Source organism: Staurois parvus, unplaced genomic scaffold, assembly GCF_062004578.1.
Source record: "Staurois parvus isolate SC_StPar_1 unplaced genomic scaffold, SC_StPar_1.0 ptg000418l, whole genome shotgun sequence".
Lineage (NCBI taxonomy): Eukaryota > Metazoa > Chordata > Amphibia > Anura > Ranidae > Staurois > Staurois parvus.
The window spans coordinates 1,776,832-1,803,551 of NW_028318214.1; the positions used below are offsets into that span (position 1 = coordinate 1,776,832).

At 42.2% G+C, this 26,720-nt stretch overlaps 1 protein-coding gene across 1 annotated transcript in view; it reads left to right on the forward strand.

The window, feature by feature from the left end:
- PPP1R9A (protein phosphatase 1 regulatory subunit 9A) overlaps positions 1-26,720 on the forward strand; it is a 312,177-nt gene that overhangs the window by 273,290 nt on the left and 12,167 nt on the right. The window contains exons 13-14 of the mRNA XM_089687140.1: positions 14,487-14,525; positions 19,281-19,438. Of these exons, the coding sequence (XP_089543266.1) occupies positions 14,487-14,525; positions 19,281-19,438 (197 nt within the window). The remainder of the gene's footprint in view (positions 1-14,486; positions 14,526-19,280; positions 19,439-26,720) is intronic.

Genomic DNA, 26,720 nt, shown 5'->3' on the forward strand with positions numbered 1-26,720 from the left:
TTATATGCTATCTCCAGAGTGGCGGTGTTAATGGAGCATTTTGCTACAGAGGACCAGGCCTTACTCCAATATGCAAAATCAATGGTGGTGTCCAAGTCTCGCTCCCACTGAGCCACACAGGACATAGAGGTAAGAGATGCCTGGTTGTTCAAGGAGGCATAGAGGGGCAAGATTAGGCTCAAGGATCCCAGAGTATGTTGACAAACATGTTCAAATGTAGATTTGCAGTACAGATATGAAGAGGTGCGACGAAGGGATGATATCCAGTGTTGAAGTTGAAGATAGCGAAATTGCTTGGACTGTGGTGCCTCGTTCCCTCATCCTTTTCAACACAGAGGAACCCCTGAATTAACTTTCCTGCCTCAGAGAATCCCTGCTAAAAATGACTATATCTACAACTCATGATACATTAGTGTGATGGTCAGTGGGAAGAATGTTCCTTACATTTGTGGTCATTGAGAAGAATTGCCCCCTTACAGATAGCTAAAGCTCAATGGTGTCAGTGGGAACCTATCTGAGAGGCAGAAATTGCTCATTGCTCAAGGAACTTCTAGCAACCTCTGGACGAACCCTAGTTGAGAAACCCTGCTCTACGTTAAGGGAAAATTCCCTTGCAAAGTGAACAGCTAATTTCCCTTTAGTGAATCCATCCTACTGAGTAGAGTTAGATGATCTACTTTTTAAGGTGACAGGTTCACTTTAAACATCTCATTTGTAATTAAGCTATCCATTTAAGGCCCCCTCCGGTCCCACTGCCCACTGTACTCCCAGATTTGAACTACAGTATATTTAGCTTTCTGCTAGAGAATGTGTTTATTCAGTTTGCCTTAGGCCCCTTTCACACGGGTGTTCCGTTTTTTTCATCAGTTCAGCCACATTTTTTCAAAGAAAAAACGGATCAGTTCTCATCAGTTTTTTAACAGTTTATATCTGTTTTTGTCCGTATTAGTCAGTTTACCTAAATTTTTTGTCCATTTACATCCATTTTCATCCATTTACACGTTTTAGTCAGTTTACCTCAATTTTTTGTCTGTTTACATCCATTTTCATCCATTTACACGTTTTTTTGTCCATTTACATCTATTTTTGTCCATTTACATCCATTTTTCGTCTGTTCCAGTTTTTTAAACAGAGGAAAAATAGGGGTTTTTTATCCGTTCAATACTGATGTTAACAGATGCGGACATTAACGGATGTAAACAGATGATCATCCGTTTACATCCGCTAGTCCATAGAAATACATGGGTGTCTGTTTTCCATCCGTAAATGGACAGATAAGAAACGGACATACGGAATGCCCATGTGAAAGGGGCCTTACAATGATGGTATTTTGCTTCATCTGTGACAGGTTCCATTTAATTGATTCAGAAATTCAGAAAAAGTAGATTCTGACTGCTGTGTGTAACTGCATTTTGCTCGTTAATTTTTTCCTTATAAATAATCTGCTCTAGAAAGGGAGATGGTATCACATAAAAATCCCAAAAATAAAAAACAAACAAATCCCTTTCATTTCCATCCCTTGCTAATTAAAGGAACCCCACAATGTGCCAAAATACAATCTACTGATCAGTAAATATGTTATTGTGCATGGCTGTCTTTTCCCGTCCTCTTGCCTGACATTCAGCCATCTGATTTAATTGCCTCTTCCAATGGTTACTAAATATAGCCATTATTTGGCTCACATCTGCTGTGCAGCGGCATTATAAAATACTGTTATTTTCGAGGGAAGGTCATACGTTCCATTTGTTGGTGGGCGGGGCTTGTGACTTGCTGGGGTGCTAAATTTAAAGATTCTGCACCAGATTGTCAATGTTTCAGCTGATCTGGGAGCTGTTACACAACGAGTACATTAAAGCTGAACTCCAGGCATACATTAAAGCGGTAATTATTATATGTTATATGCAATAAATATATGTAATATATTGCAGTTTATCAATAATTAGATGTGGTGGCCGCATTGGTTTTCTATTTTTAGTTTTTTTTTCCCCTCTGTATTTTCACTTGGTGATCTGGCCAGTAACACACCTCCTGTATTAGAGCGCCTCTGGATGGAGGAACACAGGGGACACCCTTGGACAGCAGCATTGACAGTCTAGGGGAGGGGAGTGTTGCTAGGTGGACTAGTACCCAACACGTACTCTTCGCTCCTCACAAGACCTCCTACTCTCCAGTTCCCTGGTCTCCTCCTCCCATGCCCGCCTCCAGGACTTCTCCAGGGCATCCTCTGGAACTCCCTACCCCAATCCATCAGACTATCACCTACTCTCCTCTCCTTTAGGCTCACCCTGAAAACCCATCTCTTCAGGGAAGCCTACCCCGCCCGCTGCTAACTGCCGACCTCCTCCACTCTTCCTACCACTCCATCCCCCACAGCTATCTCCTGTGCTACCATCCCCTCCCTCCTAGATTGTAAGCTCCAAGGAGCAGGGCCCTCGAACCCCTCGTGTATCACATTGTATTGTTATTGTTCTGTCTCATGTACTGTCTCCCATTGTATTGTACAGCGCTGAGCAAACTATTGGCGCTATATAAATACTGTATAATAATAAAATAATAATAGTAGATTTAAATACACTAACAAATCGGAGCCAAACTCCAGCTTATACATTACAGCAAACTTTTCTTTTAGGATAAAGATTTTATATGAATAAATGTGAGCTTTGTAAGCACCCTTGTCAGTATTAAATGATCTGTCTCATCTTTGTAACTGCAAGGGAGCTTTTTGTGTAGAAAATCAACAGACTTACTGGTAGGATCGACAGATGAAAATAGTATAAAGAAAGCCTAAAAAACTAATACAGCCGTCACATCTAAGAATTGGTAATCTGCAATATAATAAATGTTTGCCATAAATGTTTAGGTTGAATACCACTTAAATGAAACACTGTGATCATTAATACATCATTCTATTTATTTTTTTTAAAATACAAGCAGTGTAATAGCTGCATATGATTTGTTATTAGCCTCTTGCATTTAACTGTAAAGTCTGTACCGCAGAGCTTAGAAAGGGGGAGGGAAGAGCAGCACTTAGGGTCAATCAGGTGTGCTGCAGTGCAAGGAGCATGCTGAATGGAGGAGAGAGCAGAATTACAGAGAGATTGGCTCCTTAGTGTGCTGTTTCACCCCACCACCAGGGGCAGGGTGAAACGCATCAGTAGGCATGGCCAATCAAGCTGAGGCTGAGGCTGCATTTCGCTATCTGTAATACATTGAGTTGTCTGTGTACGATGCCTCTACATGGGATATTTTACTAAGCATTCAGATACCAGATGTACCCAACTCTTCACAGCACTTACAGTGGCGCTCCATTTCAACGGGTCACAGTGAATCATAGGATGTAAACATGTTATGTTTGAGACATTCACACAGCATTTTTTTTTAAACAAATAGACCTCTTTATGTGAGAAGCAGTACAAGGAGCCGAGCAGGTGTGCTGTTTGTACAAGAAACATTCTGACAGAAGCAATGAGGAGAGAGATGGCCTCATCAGTCTTCTGCTGCTCCTTCACTGTCCAGTCACAGTCTGAGGGCGGGGAGCTGACCTGCCTGGACTGCATAAATGCAGTTAAGAAAAGTCAGGTCACTGAGTTCTGCCAAAAAAGACCAGACAGTTTAAATGTCAGAATTTAAAGGGTAGAAATACGGAACCTATGGCAGGTGACACAGTTCTTATATGTGTCTTTGGACTGTGTATTTAGCTGTTTGCCTGGAGTTCAACTTCAGGCCTTTTTCACATAGACGTACCTATCTGTACAGCTGTGCGAAGGGCTGCCTTTGCCTACACGGCATCCCATGCGGGTGAAGATGGCCCTTTGCACAGGTATATGGATAGATACACCCATGTGAACAAGGTCTTAAAAGAAACCTGCAATGTAGGAAGAAATATATAAGTAAAGCATGCTTAGCCCTTAGTCCTCTACCGTCCTACACATAACTGTTACTAACATGTAATGCAAGTGCAATAGTTACTGCCATAACATATACAAAATACTGCAATACCCTCAGCTATATGTAATAAATTGGTACTTATAATTTACGTAATTTTCTTTTAAGGGTAGCAAATACTCATGACCCATTTTTCAAAGCGTCTGATAAAATAACTTTTTATATAATAATAAAAAAAAAAACAATCAGACATTCGGTTTCCTTCATGGGGAATGAGAAAAGGGACTGTGATTGGCTGGGCAAAAAAAAAAAAGGGATGTTTGTCTTTCAGACAGTGTGGTTAATAAGTCCCTTGTACATTTCTACTTCAATTACAGATCAATCTGATGTCATGCCTAATGTGAACAATGTTTTTTCCGATGAACCCTGTTACGTTTTAAATGTATTATGTTTCAAGTTGGTTAGTCTGAGGAGCGTAAAAATTTTGCAATAAAGATATTGAAACAAAAACAAAAGTGTTTACAGGACTCTTTGATTCCATTACGAATCAAGCAGTCATAGCCATCCCACTACGCGATGAGAGAGGAATGAGTGAATTCATTTTCATTCATAAGGGCACGCTCGATGTGATCATAAACATTTTTTTATTTGCACCATGATACCATTTTTATTAAGTTTTGTTAGCATTTTTTTTTTTTTATTGCTCATTTTTTTTTCTCTAATATTGATATTCTTTTAGGAATTTCATGGCTTCCTGAGGTAAAGTATTGTAAGTGAAGAAACGATTGCGAGTCAGGTGACTCCTGCCTAGGCATAGTTGAGAAAAGTGGACAAATAGCATTGGACCGGATATCGTATGTACTCTCCAGCGCCTCAGGATATGCACAGCCAAAAGGGAAGCCAAGGGTACCAGGACAGCGACAACCAAAGGAAATGCTTCAGGGGTGTAGCCCTCCTCAGACAGGGAAATCAGCCACTGGATAGAGAGAAAACAGGTGGCGCACACACCTAGTGCATTATCCAAGGTTTATTGTAGGAGTGAAAGAATAATAAAAACATACTCACAGACGAAGCATGTATCTAAAAAGCATAGAAAAATGACAATGGCCACAACGGCAGGCAAGGTGTTCTCACTGTCAGTGCGGTCAAATGGCTGACGCGTTTCAGGGACAAATCCCTTTCCTCAGAGCTGATGACCAACCTCAGATGCTGATGTATGATGAATGGAAAGTAAGAGCCTTGCTGTTGATTTTTAGATACATGCTTCGTCTGTGAGTATGTTTTTATTATTCTTTCACTCCTACAATAAACCTTGGATAATGCACTAGGTGTGTGCGCCACCTGTTTTCTCTCTATCAAATAGCATTGGACCCCTAAGGTTATCTTATGGGATTTTCCATTGTAAAGTATCGACGTTGATGATCTGGTTCCCAAGCTTCCACACTTCGGAGGATCTCCAAGGTCTCCTTGGCTTGTAGTGTAATGTAACAATAATGTTAATTAAAGCGCCACACCACTGCTAAGAGGTCAAGGTACAACTTTATTCTAATATAATCAGGGGGACAATCCAAAGAGTATTCAACGTGTTTTCGGTGCATTTAAATCAGCTGCTGCCAAGGCCTGTGTTTGTAATCACACTAGAAGAAATACCATGTAAGACCCAGTTCACTTCTAGTCCATCCACATTGTTTTCTTTTACAAAGAATTTTATTATAGAATAGGTAACAGCAGAGAATCAGTCGAAAACAGATGCATTGACCGACAGGAATAAAACATACAAGGTATTCGATGAGTAATACAGAATATGTACTGATGCAAAGTCATGAGAATAAACTGTGTATACAGGTGCCAGATATATATAAAGAAAAAAAAACAATAAGTTGCAAAAATGGTAGACATTTAGGCGTTTATTTACTAAAGCTGGAGAGTCCAAAATCAGACACCCTTCTGCATAGAAACCAATCAGCTTCTAACCTCAGCTTGTTCAATGAAGCTTTGGCAATGAAACCTGGAAGCTGATTGGTTTCTATGCAGAAGTGAGTCTGATTTTGGACTCTCTAGCTTTAGTAAATAAACCCCTTAGAGACCAATGACATAATAAACTCTAAGGAAAAATTGTCAGTATATCAGCATACAGAAGGCGGGGAAGATGGGAGATGGAGCCTCTCTGAATGCGGATAGATACTCCACATGCGGGCTCTCGAAGGAGTCCAGCATATGGATATAGTGCTGCTGGTACGGCACTCAAAGCAAAAATCACAATCAGCACAAATAGTATAAAAACAGACTAAACAATAGAAAAGAGAGGAATGAAGAGAAAGGAGACAAGACAAAGAAAAGGGCTCCAGGGGGACCGCAGCAGAAAAAAAAAAAAAAGAAAAATAAACTGGTATATACATTTTATATCGACAAAAGGGACTGGTCGAATCTCGATGGTTGAGCTATATCAAGCCAGGGCCGCCATGTCTGCAGAAATTTTGTGTGGGTGTCTAACAGTATAGCTGTCAGATTTTCGTTAACCATTATAAAGTTCATCCGGTTTTTGACAGCCTCGAAGCTAAGGAGGGGAGTCTTCCAGGCCCTCGCGATTGTCAGCTTGGTGGCCATGAATAGGTGCGATGCCAGCTGCCGTTCAGGACGAAGTAGGCCCACTATTGGTTTAAATAAAAGTGCTTCATACGGGTTGCGCTTAATGTCTGTGTGAAATATAGTGCGGAGAAGGGCATAAACCCTGATCCACAGTCTGCAAACCTTGGGGCAAGTCCACCAAATATGGACCATAGTGCCCATTTGTTGACAATCCCAAAATCAAGTCAGGGAGTATGTGGGGATAAAACGAGCCAGACGAGCAGGCGTGTAGTACCATCTATAAAGAACCTTATAGGCATTTTCTAGAATAATAACATCCACATTGTTTTCAATCAGGTCCTGATAAAGGGGGTGTTTTTGGATCCCCCCCACCCAAAAGGCATTAGATACTCATTGGATTGCCCCCCTGACTTTTATTGGAATAAAGTCATATCTGGACCCTTTTAGAAGTGGTATGGTGCTTCACTTTACATTTTTCTTGCCTAGGCATGTTACAACCAAAGGTTACATGTTGTAATATCACAAGAAATGTGTTACATATAAAGAAATGCTGCTGAAGTTTAGATGGTACTATAATTGTGAAAAGTACACTAAATTTATGGTGTTCTTAACAATATCTGTCCTTGATTTTTGGGCATTAAAAAAAGTTTGGGATTGACAACCAGAACACTAGTATTGGGCTTTTTGTGATTCCCTGAGTGAGTCTTTAGTGGAAAATCTGGAGCAAAAAAAATTATCTGGTGTTAACAACCATCAGTTTGTGATGTCCCATTGGGTTTTTTTCTGGCAAGAACACTTTCTTCCACCATCTGCATGGCCTTCATAAGCTGCATTTTGCATTTCAGCAGCACTACTGCCGTCACCAGACTTAGTTCTATATACCGTAATTTACTATAGGCAATAGGCCCCGAAATATTAGAGCAGGCATCTTATAGTGGGTTTTTCACTGGAGGAACATTTGATTACTTTTGTCCCACCTCACTATAACCTGTTTGGTTAGATATTATTATTGCTCCCCAAGCCCCACTCCATAGAGGCCTTGGTTTCCAAGGATGGCACTAGTGATGGCCAATATGCTTGCAGTTTGCAATAAAAGGCTGTATATTGTTAGTCTTTACCTATATACAGTATATAACCAGCGGTTCTGGATGTAAAAATGGTCCAGGGACATAAAGGGATAAAAGCAGGAACAAAAGACAAAGCATAAGTAACCACACCTAAGCATAAATGTGGAACTATCTTGCTCAGAAAAATGGGACTTTATATGTACCTCACTATGGGATTAAAATACAACATAAAACTATAAAAAAAATATTTATTTATTAATCCATCCAGTTAAAATAGATATTTTACATAAAAACAATGAATATCATGGTCTAGCACCAGCACAGGGGCGGACTGACCATTTGGAAACTCGGGCACTGCCCGAGGGCCCGGGGTCAGAAGGGGGTCCAATGAGATGCCCCTGGTACCTTTTTCATAGGCTTTTTTGAGTTTGGGCAAGGACACAGGGGCCCCATGATCCCCTATTGCCTGGGGGCCCCATGAGTTGTCAGTCCGCCCCTGCACCAGCATATAGTCTTTTAGGTTTGTGATGAACAAACAATAAGCATACAGGCTCAACGCGTTTCGCTGCATTCGCTTCCTCAGGATCCATGCTTGAGATGCAACACTAAGCCATATCAAATCACCTAGCATGAGAAGATTGAAACAGTATATATTCTTCCTTGTGGGGGAGAAGAGGATCTTATTACCCAAACGGAACCAAATGGGGATATTAAGCAAAGAGAAGGATCAAACTCTGATCTGGCTCTAAATGAGGGAGAGCAGGGATCAGCTTGTAATTAGGAACCTAACACTCAGCATTCCCTGGATCAACATTCTCGGGTGTCATTACCTATAATCTCCTCTAGGGGAATATCCCATGTGGGGTCACAGCAATAAAAACTTGACAGGGGCTCTAATCTTTCCTAACTTTATCTTAAACAATATTTTTTTGGCTTTGGATATATTCTAAGTGAGCCTGTTATGTTGTCTTGAAATGGTATTTGTTTTGAAAACTAATACTTGGTAACAAATCTGGCAGAACTGCTCTTTTATTGTTAACTAAACTCCTTCTAAAACCAGCACTGCCCTGAGTAATGTCTGCGTATTAGGTGTAGATCAGTATGGTGATTCTCATAAGTTTTCTCAACTGACTGGGATCCTAGCAGGTAGATCCTTCCCCACACACCCTCCTATGATTGTGTCAGGCTTAGAGTGAGGCTTTTTGCTTCAACAACTTTTGTCACCAGCTAGTGAGTTCTTGCCACATTTCTATGAAGAATCCATAAATCATAACCAGACAGGTTATGGCGGGGTGGCCTGAAAGGAATCAATATGTCCTCCACTGGACCACTGCAAGCACAGAACTGTCTTCTTGAAAACAGAAGGAATCTACAAGAGTAGTCTGAAAAGTTCACTGCCTAACGCAGAAGGAGTGACAATACAGATATGAAACTTTGTCACTGCACAAAGCCACTTTTCCAGATATTTAGAAAATGGTGCATGTGCGCTATACGGTTTTCAAGCGCTCTTTGCAAACAGTTGGCACCCCCCTGTAGTCAAGTTGAAAATGGAGAAAGTGATAGCAACAGCCTTCTTCTTCACTGCTGATGCACTCCCTCGGGAATCCCAGAGGACTGTTGCCATCACTTTGTCCTCTGATGGAACACTCTGGGCCTTCTTCTTCCACTTTTTTCCACTCCATTTCTTACGTAAATATGGGGATGTCAACCGTTTGCAAAGAGCGCATGAAAACTATATCACGTTCATGTGCCATTTTCAGTGCTGAATGTCTGGAAGAGTGGCTTGGTGCAGTGATAAAGTTTCATGTCTATGTGGTCACTCCTTCTGTTGGGTCGTGAACTACGTTTGTACATATAGCACATTGCAAATGGCTAAAATACTGGTTTGATTTTTAATTTCATTATAGAAGGCAGAGCCGTACAAATTATCCCTTTATGTCCTTTAGCAAGAAAGAGACAATGTGTGATTAGGTCAGAATCAGGAACAAAAAATATAAGCGGTGCAACTATTAAGAATTTGGAGCTTTTATTTCTCTGGTTCTTGTGCCAATCATAATGGTCTAATGGTGGAGGCAGACTGAAAGTTGTTTAAAGGACATTTGGTATGCTTGATACCAATTGTCATTTAAGACATGGCCCTACCCTTCCAAAAGCATCCCACCTAGCCCATTACTTCTTTCCCCTCTCCAGCGACCTTCACTGTACCTGGAGCCGAATAACCTTTATTCAGAAAGCATTCTCACCTTGTGTGCTGAAGCCCCACTCATTCCTATAGGAAGACTTGCATTCTGCAGAACCATAGAAGTCCACCATGAGCACTCCTGACACATAAGTGCAAGTTGACGAGTTATGGATCTACCTGGGATTTATCCCACCCCTTTTTACTTACAAAAATCAGGGATACCCTTTTACTTTCTTTTCTAGACACATCTGAGATGTCTTTTTGTTGTGTCCAGTCATGTGAAGGTCTCTGTTCCCTGTTACATCAGAATGCTGTCAAAGATGATGTTAATGTCAGACATTAATGATCAGTGGTATGATGCCTCTGCAGACTGTGGGGAAATTATAATGGAGCCGATAATTTATCAAAAATGTTCATGTAGTGTGTGGGTAGGTATAGTGTGGTAATAATGACAGTCAGGTTGCAGTAAAACGTGAAACTTGTATTAAAGAGAATGCCAGCTACAAACAACCCCAGCAGGAGAGTGCTACTTAGGGTAACACTCACTGTTCAGTTCAATGCAGAGATGCAATGGGAAGAGACAGTGTCTGTCGTCAGAGGGCAAAATGCGGCCTGGCCGGTTCGCTCCCAAAGGGGAGGCTTCCTTTAGGATTGCGAGTCCCTAGCCTGTCTCTGCTCATCTGGAACCTTTCCCTGCCTCTATCACTTTCCCTGACAGACAGGTTCTCCTTCCCTACACTAGCCATATTACGAGTTCGAACCAAAACCTGGGGGCAGGGACTTATAAAGGCTTTCCTGACCCAAGATGGCCACCAGAGGTCACCTGGATGCAGCGTAGAGATGGCCTCCAAGAACCAGGTTTCTTCTAACTTTCTCTTGCTGTGATACCGCACTGGTTGAGCGACACCTACAGTGGAGAAAGCAGACTGTGCCTGCCTACAAGCACACCATACAGGATCCAAAAGGGGGACCACAACTGAAACAACATAACAGAAAAATGTAACCTGAATACCTTGTAGGATCTCAAAGCAATAATTTACTCCTTTGTAAATGAGTCACAAGTACTAGAGTGTCACATTTCAGAAATGCACAGGGTTCCTTCCTGAAAGAGGATCTCCATACATGACCCAGATTTACACCCAAACTGCCCCTTTCCGTTCTGGAGCATGTCCAAAGAGAATTTTTTCAGCTTTCCTTACTTCCTCTGACATTATCACTAGGGATGAGGGTGGGGTTTTTTGCTGCCATGGGTGTGAGAGTTTCACAGTCCCGGCAAATTTATATGTAGATCATCTTTTTTGAACCATAATGCACTGCATTGGTCTTTGAATTACGGCCAGCAGGCTTAGAAGGTCCAATAAGGGGCTTTTGGTTAAACCAGCCTGCTTGCTATAAAAGGGGTTGGGTGACATGGAGCAGTCATAGTGTAAGTGAATAGGAAACTGTTGACAATAGGATAGGCAAAGCTGGGTTAGGTTACACTTTTTTTTTTTTTTGCAGCAAGACTTTCCTTAAAATAGTGGCCTTTTGTTTCAGGGGGTATTTTTTTATGTTGGTAGGGCCTTTTTCTAGGTTAAACTGCATTATTTTATTTATTTATTTTTGTTGCAAGGTTCCCTTTAAAAAAAGGGGTGCAGCATTTTTTAGGGGCGATATTTTGGGAAATGTATTTATTTATATTTATGTCATATTGATTAGGCATTTTTTGTAGGCGCTTAAAGTGCAGCATTTATTTGTTACTGATCAGTTGTCCTTGGAGCTGTCTTTTGTTGACAGCATGCCTCTGCACTGTTTGAAAGAGAAAAAAAAAAGTGCAACGGCCGTGTGCACCTAACCACCTTGAATTCAGGCAATAACCCCCTACCCCCAAAGTAAAAATACAAGTTAGACATACACTAGTTAGGCCTATTATCCCTGCTTAAAACTGTGCTGCGGGCTGAGTTTGCTCTGCTGTGTCCTCTGAAGTATCCTAATTCTAGAAGTAAAACCCCAGCCTGTGCTCTTCATCCCTACTAAATTTTAGTCTGCCTTGCTTATTAATTGTCTAACTGCTGGCCAGTTTTACACTTCTGTGCCATCTACACTATCCTAATTCTTTTCGTAAAACACTTGCCTCTACTCTTTGTCTCTAGTATATTTTAACCAAAAGTCCTTCATTAAAAATGCCCTGCTTTCTTTTACTTCTTCTTCCTTTTTCTTTCTATGTTTTCCTACCTACCATTCTTTCCATTTCCCCTCTTTTTCTTCTCTTTTTTTCCTGTTCATTTTGTGCCTCTTCTCTTCCCTTTTCTTCCCTTGCCTTCTCTTCCTTTGCCTTCTTGCTCTTTCCTTCTTCACCGTCCTCGCCCTTGCCTTACCCACCATTCCTTTGCCTTCTCTTCCTTTGCCTTCTTGCTCTTTCCTTCTTCACCTTCCTCGCCCTTGCCTTCCCCACCTTTCCCTTGCCTTCTCTTCCTTTGCATTCTTGCTCTTTCCTTCTTCACCATCCTCGCCCTTGCCTTCCCCACCGTTCCCTTGCCTTCTCTTCCTTTGCATTCTTCCTCTTTCATTCTTCACCTTCCTCGCCCTTGCCTTCCCCACCATTCTCTTGCCTTTTCCTTTGCCTTCTTCCTCTTTCCTTCTTCACCTTCCTCACCCTTGCCTTCCCCACCATTCCCTTGCCTTCCCCACCATTCCCTTGCCTTCTCTTCCATTCCCATACCTCTTCTCTCATATATTGTCTATTTTCAGACCTTATCACCTTCCCTTCCATCTCTCCTATTTTATGCCTTCACTTCCACATGCCACTGAATTCTAGTCTTGCTAACTGGAGATGGAAGACTTCGATCATCGAGGCTTGGAATTAAAAAAGAGGCATGACCGCTAAGCGCTAATGTCTTCATTAGCTGTGCTTCTCTTGCTCTTGCATACAAGGCCAGTTTCCATCAACGGGATTAGTGGGGAAAGCAGCATGTACATTAGGGGTCGGCAACCTTTTCCATATTAAGTGTCAATTTACAAGCATTAGCAAACAGCTTGCCATAGCCGTATCGGTTTTCAGCTTTTTACTAATACTGTAGTTGTATTGGTAATGGCAAGTTAAACTCATTGATTAATATTAAATTGCCAGGTACATACGCAAAGCATGTTCATGTTTGCCAGTAATGTGTACTGAACAGTAGGGTAGACTTCATTTCAGTGTGGTCCTTAGCTTTCACGGCTTAGCTGTGCTATGTCTTCAGCTGCACTCACGTTTCTGAATTACTACTTTTAAACTCACTATGCTACAGACTAGATATGTTTTAACCCTTTCGCTGCTACCAACATAAGGCTCATCCCACCACCACCTCCCCCCCGCCATGTATCTTAGGGTCGTTTGACATTTTTTGACATTTTTTTCTACAGCTAGTAAACTCCCCAGCGGGTTATCCTATGTGTCCATGCACACATAGACTGTAATCAACATTTTTTGGCAGGGATGTTTTTTGGCTGAAAATACATTTCGGACTAGTGCGCGTCTAGAGGAGTTTTTTAGCTATAAAAACGCGGTGAAACGCCACAAACCGGCGTTTTTGGAAATTTTTTTGACCAAAAAAAAAATTGGGGTGGTGAAAAAAATGATAAAAAATGCAAACGCAGCAAAAGGCCACTATACACGGCTAAACGCTAATGCAACAACACTAAAAAAAAGCTGAAAAACTCACTTTTTTAACATGACTTTACGCAGCTAAAGTTACCAGCGTTATCAAAACACCCCGTGTCCATGAAGCCAAAAAACTCCTCTAGAAACCCACTAGTCCTGGGTTTTCTTCCAGCCAAAAAACGTTGATTACAGTCTATGTGTGTACGGACACATAGGATAACATGCTGGGGGGTTTACTGGCTGTAGAAAAAAATGTCAAAAGCCAAAAACAGCCGCTGTAAAACCGTCCCGTGTGCATTAGGACTAAAATGTGTGCAGAAAAACAAGAAATTGCAAAAATGGCAACTTGTTAATGGGAAATATCCAAAAATGTTGTAGGTATGTAACTATTAATCTTCCAGCTACCGCAGGAGATAGCTTGTTGTAGCCACCAGGTCACGTGTGTTTTAGGTTGCTGATCCCTGCTGTAGAGAGTCGCTAACAAAATGTTTTTCTTTTTTTTAATACCACTTTTAGGGCCAATTCGTGAGTAGCATTGCCGCCCCTCTAAAAAGCAAACCACAGCGGGTTGCTTTTCAGAGGGCATTTGACATGTGGAGAGAAGGCGATATGTATCTTCCTTACCGCCTGTTTAAACCCTAAAAATGCTGCCCCACTATGGTGCAATCGTGTGCAGTGCACGTGGTAGCAGGGCGATTGCGACATGACCCCATTCCCGTACATAGGCATGAAGCAAAGCATTGCGACAGCAGCATTTCTACAACCAGCAGCAGCGGCATGTCCACCTAATGGCAGTCAGAGGGTGGTGGTGCCTGCTTTTGCCACCCCCTGGCCACCCATGTGAACGAACTTTAACACTGCAGTTTTTCAGTCAATCTTAATCCCTCTCTCTTGCTCCAGTATAAAATGTCTTTTTTTGTTTCTCACCCGCTGTTCCTCTTTGCAGCTCTGCCTCTTCCTTGCCTCTTCTGCCCTTTGTACATTTTACTATCTCACCTCCCCTTTTTTGATCTCTGTTGCCTGACTCCCTTGGCATTGATTTTAAAGCTGCTTCTTAGGAAATATTTGCATTTTTCAGAACTGCAATACCTCTGCTATGTTTACTAACACCATTATGTACTAACTCTGTACACGTTTTCAGAAGGCGCAGTGAAAAGTGCAGATGGCGACGACGTGTTTGGTAAGTTGGAAAAACACTTTATGTCCTCATAGATTAGAATATGTAACATGGGCATGCTGTTTTTAAAGTATATGGGAACCCTAGTGTTGCAAAACAACCTATTCAGTTAAAATAGAAATGAAAGGTAAAACATTTGTGTATAGATATAAAAAACATTATAAATACCTTTTTTTTTCTTTTTCATAAGTGATCACATAACCTCTGTTTTCAGTCACATAAAGAGCTCAGAGAGCTGTGGTAGGAGAAACAGCAGGACACTGAACTTCCCAGTGAATGGCTGTGCAGGGAGGGTGTTAGCAGAACATTGGAGGAGAGCAGGCTGAGTTCCCAGCACATCTAGAGACTTCCCAGTGAATGGTTGTGCAGGGGGGGTTTTAGCAGAACATTGGAGGAGAGCAGGTTGAGTTCTCAGCACAGCTAGAGAACTGACCACACTGTGCTCTCATGCCTAGTGAGGTCGGTTTTTAATAGGAAAGCAGAGGGACTGGCAGGAATGCCAGGGCTTTTACACAAAGGAAACAGTACAAAGAGAAAAGGGCATTTTTTCATACAAGTACATGGTACAGCAGGCACATATCAGGAATATGAAATGTTGGGTTTAACCACTTCAGCTCCAGTGACGTACCCTCATATTGCTGGAGTGGAGTTTGAGCTGTTGTACCAGGATGCAGGCATCACCGCGGTACCGTTATTTACAGCCAATGGTTGACTCTCTTATAATAGCTAACTATTACAAGCAGTGGAAGGGGACGTCCCCCTACCTCCCGCCGCCTTTCACAGTTTTAACAGGAGCTCCTATCCCACAGGAAGTCCTAATCGACTAGCTGACAATCCTTCTGGCTGGTTACGGAGACGAGCAAAGATCAACTTTTGTTCAGGTCCGTTAAATAGTAAACCAGAAGCAATGAATTGACATCACTTCAGGTTTACTTGGAAATAAATGGCGCCATTTTTTAAAAATAAAAGCATTCATTCACACCGATCTTGTTGCTGTCGCACGGGTGAATTTTAATGCGTGACATATTTGATATCTATTTAATTGGCATAACATCATCTTTTATATTTTCCAAAAAATTGGGTTATGGATGGTGTATTTTTGCAATACACATCAAAAAAGTGTGTTTTTACCCAAAAAATTGTGTTTTAAAAACCGTTGCACAAATACCGTGTGACATAAAAAATTGCAATCATTGAATTCAGGTGTTCCAATCACCTCCATGGCCACAGGTGTATACAAACAAGCACCTAGGCATGCAGACTGCTTCTACAAACATTGGTGAAAGAATGGGTCACTCTCAGGAGCTCAGTGACTCCAAGTGTGGTCCCGTGATAGGTTGTCACCTGTGCAATAAGTCCATCCGTGACATTTCCCAGGTTCTAAATATTCCACGGACAACTGTCAGTGGGATTATAACAAAGTGGAAGCAACTGGAAACAACAGCAACTCAGCCACAAAGTGGTACACCACGTAACATGACAAACAAGCAAGAAACTCAAATAGAGAACAATTAGCGCAAAGTGCTACCACCCAGCTATTAAAAATAATGAAAGAGTCCAAAAATTCCAAGGTAGGGCTACAAAAGTCCATATAGCACTAGGGCAAGCCTCATATATCCATAGTCTTCTGAGTGCAGACGCGGCTGACATAGCATGGACACAGCCATTCTCCTATACTTTTGAGCCTGCTTTTAACATGCTATATGTGAGTTGTTCTGCATTTGTTACCCATTAAAAGTTACCTATACTGCACTTAAAGGCCCTTCTTCTCTTTTCCACATAAAATGACAGAGCGGGGTCAGCACATGCTGAAGCACACAGTGAGCAGAAATCGCCAACTTATTACAGAGTCAATAGCTAAAGACCTCCAAACTTGGTGTGGCCTTCAGATTAGCACAACCACAGTGCATAGAGATCTTCATGGATGGGTTTCCATGGCCGAGCAGGTGCATCCAAGCCTTACATCACCAAGTGCAATGCAGAGCGTCAGATGCCGTGGTGTAAAGCACGCCATCACTGGACTCTAGAGCAGTCGAGAAGTGTTCTCTGGAGTGACAAACCACGCTTCTCTGTCTGGCAATCCGATGGACATGTCTGGGTTTGGCAGTTGCCAGAAGAACGGTACTTGCCTGACTGCATTGTGCCAAGTGTAAAGTTTGGTGGAGGGGGGATTATGGTGTGGGGTTGTTTTTCAGGGGTTGGGCTTGGCCCCTTAGTTCCAGTGAAGGGAACTCTTAAGGCGTCAACATACCAAGACATTTTGGACAATTTCATGCTCCCAACTTTGTGGGAACAGTTTGGGGATGGCCCCTTCCTGTTCCAACATGACTGTGCACCAGTGCACAAAGCAAGGTCCATAAAGACATGGAGGAGCGAGTTTGGGTGGAGGAACTTGACTGGCCTGCACAGAGTCCTGACCTCAACCCCATAGAACACCTTTGGGATGAATTAGAGCGGAGACTGTGAGCCAGGCCTCCTCCCCCGACATCAGTGCCTGACCTCACAAATGTGCCTCTGGAAGAATGGTCAAACCTTCCCATAGACACCCTCCTAAACCTTGTGGACGGCCTTCCCAGAAGAGTTGAAGCTGTTATAGCTGCAAAGGGCGGGGCCAACTCAATATTGAACCCTAGGGACTAAGACTGGGATGCCATTGAAGTTCACATGCGTGTAAAGGCAGGTGTCCCAATACTTTTGGCAATATAGCTATATCAATCTGCCAAAAACACCTGAAAAATCTTTTGAATCCACCTGGATCAATGAATATACAAAATAAATGCCAAAAATAAGAAACAAATTATGAAAACTAATCAGTTAACCATAACAAATTCGACAAAATAAAATTCTTCAATGAACGGATGCATCCAAAATGAATTTTTTTTGCTTGCACATGTCTAATGCAGGCCCTGATAAAAACATCCACCCATCGGAGTACAACTGGCAAAGTAAAATACCTACCTTCCTGCTCCTGAGATTTTCACTGAGTAGCCCTGCACCACAATCTGGTTCCTCCTCCTAGAGCACATGTGTGGTGTGACCCCATTCACTGTCATTGGATGTTTCATACTGGAAGGCAGAGGCTGCCATGCGTATGACCATCAACAGGAATTAATGGAGCCACCATGCACAACTGGCAAAGTGCTGGCTAGGACAATTTGCCTACAAAGGTTTTGGGTTGTCAGGCAAGGCTACACACAGTGAGCTTCCCATGAGTAATAGGAATTTTACTTTGCCGGTTCAGCTCACAGGGGTAAGTGATTTTAAAGAACAAATTTCCTCAAACTGCAGTTTTCCATTAAGACAAATGGTCCTTTAAAGGACAACTGGGTTTAAATCACCCTTCAGTAGTTTAGCAGGCAGCTGATATTCCCCAATTGATCCAATATTCAGCTACACAGCCTGAGCCACTGCCTATTCCGAGATAGGGGAGGTGGGGGATCCATTTCACAATACATTATAAAAAACCCTACATAGAACCCTCCCCTTTTCATCTTGGAGTAGGTTCCTCTTATTAGAACATGTGCTTGTGCTGCCATTGGATTACAGCACTGGACCTGACCTGTAAATTGGCACTTGCTTGCAAAAAACATCCCGATATATCACTGAATTTGGATACACAGGGGTTGATTTACTAAAGGCACATAGAGTGGGCACTTTGCAAGTGCAGTTGCGCCAAGCTTACTAAATTAGCAGAAGTTATGTTGACTTCCATCATCCAATCATGTGCAAACAAAGTGAAGCGTTACCTCATTTACTGAGCTCTGCAGCAACTGCACTTGCAAAGTGCACAGTATATTTGCCTTTGGTAAATCAACCGCAGTGACTACCTGCTGCAATATTGAAGCTATTATTAAAACTACACTAATCCTTCATAGTTCTGCTCTTCAAACTGTGGCCCGTGGGCCGGATGTGGCCGATTTGTTTGCCTTTATCTGAGCCTTGGGGAACTGTTCTTCTCATTGATATGAAATGCACTGGGGGAGATTTACTAAAACTGCAACTCTCAGAATCTGGTGCAGCTGTGCATGTTGGCCAATCAGCTTCTAACTTCAGCTTGTTCTATTGAGCTTTGACAATAAAACTTGGAAGCTGATTGGCTACTATGCAGAGCTGCATCAGATTTTGCACACTCCAATTTTAGTAAATCAACCCCAATGTTCCTTCCACTTACACCAACAATGAAGCCCCATTCCTTCCACGGACACCAGTGATGGGGCACTGACACCAATGATGGGGCATTTTTCTTTTCATTGACACCAATGATGGGGCACTATTCCTTCCACGGACACCAATGATGGGGCACTATTCCCCCCACTGATACCAATGATGGGGCACTATTCCTCCCACTGATACTAATGATGGGGCACTATTCCTCCCACTGATACTAATGATGGGGCACTATTCCTCCCACTGATACCAATGATGGGGCACTATTCCTCCCACTGACACCAATGATGGGGCACTATTCCTCCCACTGATACCAATGATGGGGCACTATTCCTCCCACTGATACCAATGATGGGGCACTATTCCTCCCACTGATACCAATGATGGGGCACTATTCCTTCCACGGACACGAATGATGGGGCACTATTTTTCCCACTGACACCAATAATGAGGCATTTTTTTTCACTGACACCAATGATGGGGCACTCTTCCTCCCACTGACACCAGAGTTGTCTTAAAGTATGTAATTGTGTTGAGGTTGAGCTTGTAAAGTAGTTACATTGGTTTTATAAATAATGACTTCTCTTGCAGACTTCAGTGAAGCAGTGCCAGAAACAGAGAGACTGGATTCCAAAGCTCAGAAAACTCGAGCTCACCTCATCGTCAAAAGCAAAAGACAAAAACCATCCAGAACGCGGCTACGGGACAGCGTCAGCTCCACAGATGGAGAAGACAGCATTGAGAGGAAGGTATAACTGGTTGCTTTTACTTCTCTACTTGGGACACCGTTTTTCCATTAGACTTATTCACTAAAGTCATACAAAAAAGCTGCAGTTATATTCCACCCATTGTATCCTCAACAATTATCCTTCTTGACTTAGTACAGCAGATCCACTACTGCAGTTACACACACAGTGGTGCTCAAAGGTTTTCATCTCCTTTGGAGAATCGGTAATATACAGTATGTACCATTTTTTTAAGAAAAAACATGAGTGATCGGGAAAAACACATTTCTTTTATTTCTTATGGGATTCATATTCTGTAACTGGAGGTCATAACCGAATGGCCCAATCATAAAACTAAACATGGCAACAAGTAAACAAATGAAATGCCCCCTGTTCAAAAGTCTGCATTCCCTTAGTACTTAATCCTGTGTATTGCCCCCTTTATCATCAATGATAGCATGCAGTCTTTTGTATTAGTTGTCTATGAGGCCCCGGATTCTTGCAGGTGGTATAGCTGCCCATTCGTCTTGGCAAAATGCCTCCAGGTCATGCAAAGCCTTCGGTTGTCTTGCATGAACCGCACGTTTGAGATCTTCCCAGAGTGGTTCGATGATATTAAGGTCAGGAGACTGTAATGGCCACTCCAGAACCTTCACCTTTTTCTGCTGTAACCACTGGAGGGTTAACCTCCCTGGTGGTATTCCCGAGTGTAGCTCGGGGTAAAGTTTCAGTACCAAAAGCAGTAACCCCGAACTACAATCGGGCTTACCATGCGGCGTTGCTCAGGGATTCCCTGCAGCGCTTACCTTGTCCTTTGCTCCCGTGATGTGTCCCCTGCAGAGTCCATCTCCTCCAGCCGATGCCAGCATCCGGCTTCCGTGTTCCGGTCCCTGTGAGCGTCGGGACGTACGGGGGGCCGAAACCGACGGCACATATGAAAATTTTAAAAACTGTCATTTTCTAATAAACTAAAATCACATAGTAAAACATTACTGTTTCAAACCATTTCACATACATTTTGTCCCGAGTGCTTTGTCCTGACACACTAACCCTCCATGTAGGACTAACACTAACCTTCCATGTAACCCTAATACTAACCCTCCATGTAGGTCTAACACTAACTGTCCCTGTAACCCTAACACTAACCCTTCCAGAAACCCTAACACTCCCCGTAACCCTAACATGAACCCTCCATGTAACCCTAATACTAACTCTCCACATAACCCTAACACTAACTCTCCTTGTAACCCTAACACTAACCATCCATGTAGGTCTAATACTAAGATCCCCAGTAACCCTAACACTAACCCTCACTGTAACCTTAGCAATAACCCTCCCAGAAACCCTAACACTAACCCTCTCTATAACCCTAACACTCCCCGTAACCCTAACACAAACCCTCCATGTAACCCTAAGACTAACCCTCCACATAACCTTAACACTAACCCTCCTTGTAACCCTAACACTAACTCTCCTTGTAACCCTAACACTAACCCTTCCAGAAACCCTAACACTCCCCGTAACCCTAACATGAACCCTCCATGTAACCCTAATACTAATTCTCCACATAACCCTAACACTAACTCTCCTTGTAACCCTAACACTAACCATCCATGTAGGTCTAATACTAAGATCCCCAGTAACCCTAACACTAACCCTCACTGTAACCTTAGCAATAACCCTCCCAGAAACCCTAACACTAACCCTCTCTATAACCCTAACACTCCCCGTAACCCTAACACAAACCCTCCATGTAACCCTAAGACTAACCCTCCACATAACCTTAACACTAACCCTCCTTGTAACCCTAACACTAACCCTCCTTGTAACCCTAACACTAACCCTACATATAACCCTAACACTAACCCTCCATGCAACTCTAACACTAACCGTCCATGTAGGCCTAACACTAAGATCCCCAGTAACCCTAACACTAACCCTCCATGTAACCCTAACACTAACCCTCCTTGTAACCCTAACAGTAACCCTCCATGTAACCCTAACACTAACCATCCTTGTAACCCCAACACTAACCCTCCCTGTAGGCCTAACACTAATACCCCCATTAACCCCTACACTAATAGTGCTGTCAGCTGGTTTTGAGGCTATTACCTGTAGAGAAAGGCATGCAGATTCTGAAATCTATTGCTATTTTGTAGAGTCTAAACAGTGTATCTGCTAACAAACTCAGTAAAGAGCCACACATTTCTGAGACCAGGTTGTACTGTATTTAAAAGGTATTTACAGGTTTGCACTCCACTATCTGTTTGATACATGTTCCCATTCACACAATATACCTAAAAACTGAAAAAAAAAATATTCCTTACCAATTAAATGTTTCTAATGAGAAGGTGTCATGAATTATTTCTGCAGAGTCTCACAGTATCTTTGTCCCCACACAGAGGAACTATACCTCATTAACATACAGTACAATGCAGGATATAACATTTTAAACCTTTGTTAGGACTGTCATTGTTAAGATTTAGTTTAAAGCTGATAATAAAGAGCTGCAAACAATGTTAATTACAGTCATGGCAAAAAATATTGGCACCCCTGCATTTCTGTCAGAAAATGCACCACTTTGTCCAGAAAATAGTCTCAATTACAAATGTTTCGGCATTCTCATGTTTATTTCTTTTGTTTGTATTGGTATGACACAAAAACGTGAAGAAACAAAAAGCCAAATCTGACACATTCCACGCAAAACCCCAAAAATGGACTGGACAAAATAATTGGCACCTTCTCAAAATTGTAAAAAATAATTACAATCCAAGTTTGTGATGCTCCTGTAATTTGTAATTAAACTCACCTGTATCAATGACCAGGTGCTGGCAATATAAGAAATCACACCGGCAACCGGTTACAATTGTGAAAAATGGACTCAACCTTTCTGTTGTGTGTCTCTGTCTGCCACATGGTGCATGGAAAAGAGAAAACGCTGCAAAGAATTGTCTGAGGTTTTGAGAAAAAAAATTGTGGAAAAGCATGGACAATCTCAAGGTTAAAAGTCCATCTCCAGAGATCTTAATGTTCCTGTGTCCACTGTGCGCAACACCGTCAAAAAGTTAACAGCCCATGGCACTGTAGCTAATCTCCCTTTTCGTGGACAAAAGGGAAAACTCAAAGATTGCAACAAAGGATTATTTGAATGGTGGATAAAGAACGTCGATCAACTTCCAGACAAATTCAAGCCAACCTTCAGGCATCAGGTACAACTGTGTCAGCTCACACTATACGTCGCCATGTGAATGAAAAGGGATGCTATGGTAGGAGACCCAGGAGGACCCCACTGCTGACACAGAAACATAAAAAAGCCAGATTGAAGTTTGCCAAAACTTACCTGAGGAATCCAAAATCGTTTTGGGAGAATGTGCTGTGGGCAGACGAAACAAAATTACAGCTTTTTGATAAAGCCCATCATTCTACTGTTTTCAGAAAATGATGCCTTTAAAGAAAAATATACAGTCCCTACAGCCAAACATGGTGGAGGTTCACTGATGTTTTGGGGTTGCTTTGCTGCTTCAGGCACTGGATGTCTTGACCGTGTGCATGGCATTATGAAATCTGAAGGCTACCAAAGAATTCTGGGGTGCAATGTAGGGCTCAGTGTCAGAAAGTTGAGTACTGAACTGACCAGCAATGAGTCCAGATCTCAACCCCATAGAGTACCTGTGGAGAGATCTCAAACCAGCAGTTGGAAAAAAGAACCCTTCCAACCTGAGGGACCTGGAGCAGTTGGTGAAAGAAGAGTGGTCCAAAATTCCAGAAGCAAGGTGGAAGAAACTCATTAATGGTTACAGGAAGCGATTGAGTTCAGTTATTTTTTCCAAAGGGGTGTGATAACAAATATTACATTGAGGGTGCCAATAATCTTCTCCAGTCCATTTTTGGAGTTTTAGGTAGAATGTGTCAGATTTGGCTTTTTGTTTCTCCACTTTTTTGTGTCATACCAATACAAACAAAAGAAATAAACATGAGAATGCCTAAACATTTGTAATTGCAACAATTTTCAGTGCCAATGTTTTTGGCCATGACGCTATGTTAAACATTACTCCACAACCCCTTCTTCCTAAACATTACAAAGCAGGTAGAGAATGTAAGGATTTTTAACCCCCCTGGAGGTATTCCCGAGTGTTGCTCGGGGTAAAGTTTCAGCACCACAAGCGGTAACCCCGAACTACACTCGGGATTACACTGCAGCACTGCTCCAGGATCCCTCGATCACTTACCTTGTCCTGCACTCCCGTGATGTCCCCCCTGCAGTGTCCCCGACCTTCTCCTCCGGCCGATGCCGGCATCCGTCTTCCGGGTTCCGTTCCCTGCGACGTCAGGACTTACGGACGTATACTCAATACACTAAAATCACATAGTAAAACATTTTTACTGTTCTTTCTGCCTGGAAACTGAGAAACGTCCATGGCGTCCAAAAAGCGTCCCTTTAGGTCAAAAGCGGTTTTAGACCGGCTAGAGAACAGCGATAGTAAATCAGAACCACTTGCAGAATTGAGTGTTAATGATTCGTGGGGAAATTCGTCATCAGACTCTGAAAACGATTTTGTGACTGAGCTCAGTGATGTGCGAACTTGGCGTTATATTTCAAATTTCAGTGTTTTTGGTTTGATTATATTATTGAATTAAATTTATTATTATTATTATATTATTATTTTTTATGATTATTTATTAAATTATAATTTATGATTTTGTGTTTCAAATTTTATCCTAACCGGGATGTTTACTAGACTCTTGTTCGGACAGATTTCAGTAAGTTATTCCTAAGAATTACAGGCCTGCAATAAAAAAACGACATATTTCAATGCAAAATAATGTACCGCTTTGGGCACAGAAATACTGACATAATCAGACCGCTAGGGAGGTTAAGCAAGTAAAACACACAAAAGGTAACCAGCAATTGTTACTTTTTTTTAGTTATGCTATGTGAATGGGAACATGTAACAAATATGAAGTATGTTATCCCAGTTTGGCTGCAAATGTGGAAATACAGCTTCCGAAAAGAAAGATGTTTCTGCTGCAGAAATTTTCTCTCCGTTTAATGCAGACTAGTATATAAATGATGTATGTTCTGATATGCATAGTGCTCATGATTTCTGTGACTGCTCTCTTCCCAGCATGCTGTCACCTCCTCCCTGTCTGTCACTGTCTCTGCGCTCATTACTTGTCTAACTCATCCCATCTGTCTGCTGTTTCTCTCACACAGTGCTTCTTTCTCTGGCCGGCCATAGCCCGCAACCCATGTCGCTTGGTACAGTATTTTGTTCCATATATTATCTCTCTCTCTGCAGGGGGGTGAATTGCCCTCCCATAGCTGTTGTGGAAGCACAGGTCCTAGTACATCCCTTGCTGAACCATGTGGATCCACAACAGCTTCATGCAGGCTGTGCAGGTCGCATACTGTATGTCAAATTTATTGTATTCTTGTTATAAAATGTTCACCTTTTAACTTGTTTATACTCAGGGAAATTCCTATTTACCCCGTCTGGTTGTTGTTTTGCAGTGCACAACTCACACACAGATATACGATTCCATATATTTTGGACCTGAAGTAAGAAATGGGGCCTTTTTGCTATTTTGGGTTGCAGACAAACAGCTAGCAATGAACACAATGCAATTCCATCAGTAGAGAGCTCCCTACACAGTAACTATTGCAGGCTCAGAGTGTCAATGCAGGCTTCAGTCCAGCTGGGAACCAAATGTTCACTATTTCTAATAACAATTAAAGAAGTATGGAGTTCATTTTTTGGATTGCATTGGGGTCACACATAGTGTGTTCACAAACATAGGCATAAATGCCACATAGAAAGTGTCATCTTTACATTGAGTCTCCCAACATTGGTGGTTAGCAGGAGAGTGGGTAAAAGGCACCCTTGCATTATTGTAAGTGAGAGAGATTCCTCCTTGCTTTCATGGTCATAGAGTTAGAATGCCCTTTATGGCCTTTTATCATCAGTGATATGAAAGATCCTTACATTGGTGGCCAGTGGGAAGAATGTTCCTTACATTGGTGGCCAGTGGGGAGAATGTTCCTGACATTGGTGGCCAGTGGGAAGAATGCTCCATAGATTGGTGTTTAGTAAAAAGAATGCTCCTTACATTGGTGGCCAGTGGGAAGAATGTTCCATACATTGGTGGCCAGTGGGAAAAATTATCCTTACATTAGTGGCCACTGGGAAGAATACTCCTTACACTGGTGGCCAGTGGTAAGAATGTTCCTGACATTGGTGGCCAGTGGGAAGAATGTTCCATACATTGGTGTTCAGTAAAAAGAATGCTCCTTACATTGGTGGTCAGTGGGAAGAATGCTGCTGATATTGGTGGCCAGTGGTAAGAATGTTCCAGACATTGGCAGCCAGTGGGAAGAATGCTTCTTATATTGGTGATCAGTGGGAAGAATGCTCCTTACATTGGTGATCAGTGGGAAAAATGCCCCTTACATTGGTGGTCAGTGGGAAGAATACCCTTTACATAGGGGGTTAGTAGTAGAAGTGTGAGGTGTGTCCTTACATTGGTGGTCAGTGGGTGAAAGGCACCCTTATATTATGGACAGTGAGAGAGATTCCCCCCTGCTTCTATGGTCAGTGAGAGAATACGCCGTACGGTCAATGAAAAGAATGCTGCTGACATCGGTGTTCAAGAATGTCCCTTACGTAGGTGGTCATTGAAAAGAATACCCTTTAGATTGGTGGTCAGCGGGAGGAATACCTTTTATATTAGAGGTCAGTGGGAGGAATACCCTTTACATTGGTGATCAGTGGGAGGAATACCCTATACATTAGTGGTGAGTGGGAGGAATAGCCTTTACAGTAGTGGTGAGTGGGAGGAATACCCTTTACATTAGTGGTGAGTGGAAGGAATAGCCTTTACAGTAGTGGTCAGTGGGAGGAATACCCTTTACATTGGTGGTCAGTGGAAAGAATATCCCTTATATTGGTGGTCAGTGGGAAGAATACCTTTTACATTGGTGGTCAGTTAGAAAAATAGCCTTTACATTGTGGTTAGTGGGAAGAATATCATTTACATTCGTGGTCAGTGGGAACATTACTCTTTACATTGGTGGCCAGTGAGAAGAATACTGTTTATATCGGTTGTCAATGGGAAGAATGCCCCTTTCGTTGGTGGCCATTGGAAGAATACCCTTTACATTGGTGGCCAGTGGAAGAATACCCTTTACATTGGTGGCCAGTGGAAGAATACCCTTTACATTGGTGGCCGGTAGAAGAATACCCTTTACATTCATGGTGAGTGGGAGGAATGCCATCATAATAGACAGCTAAAAAGATCATTGGTGTCT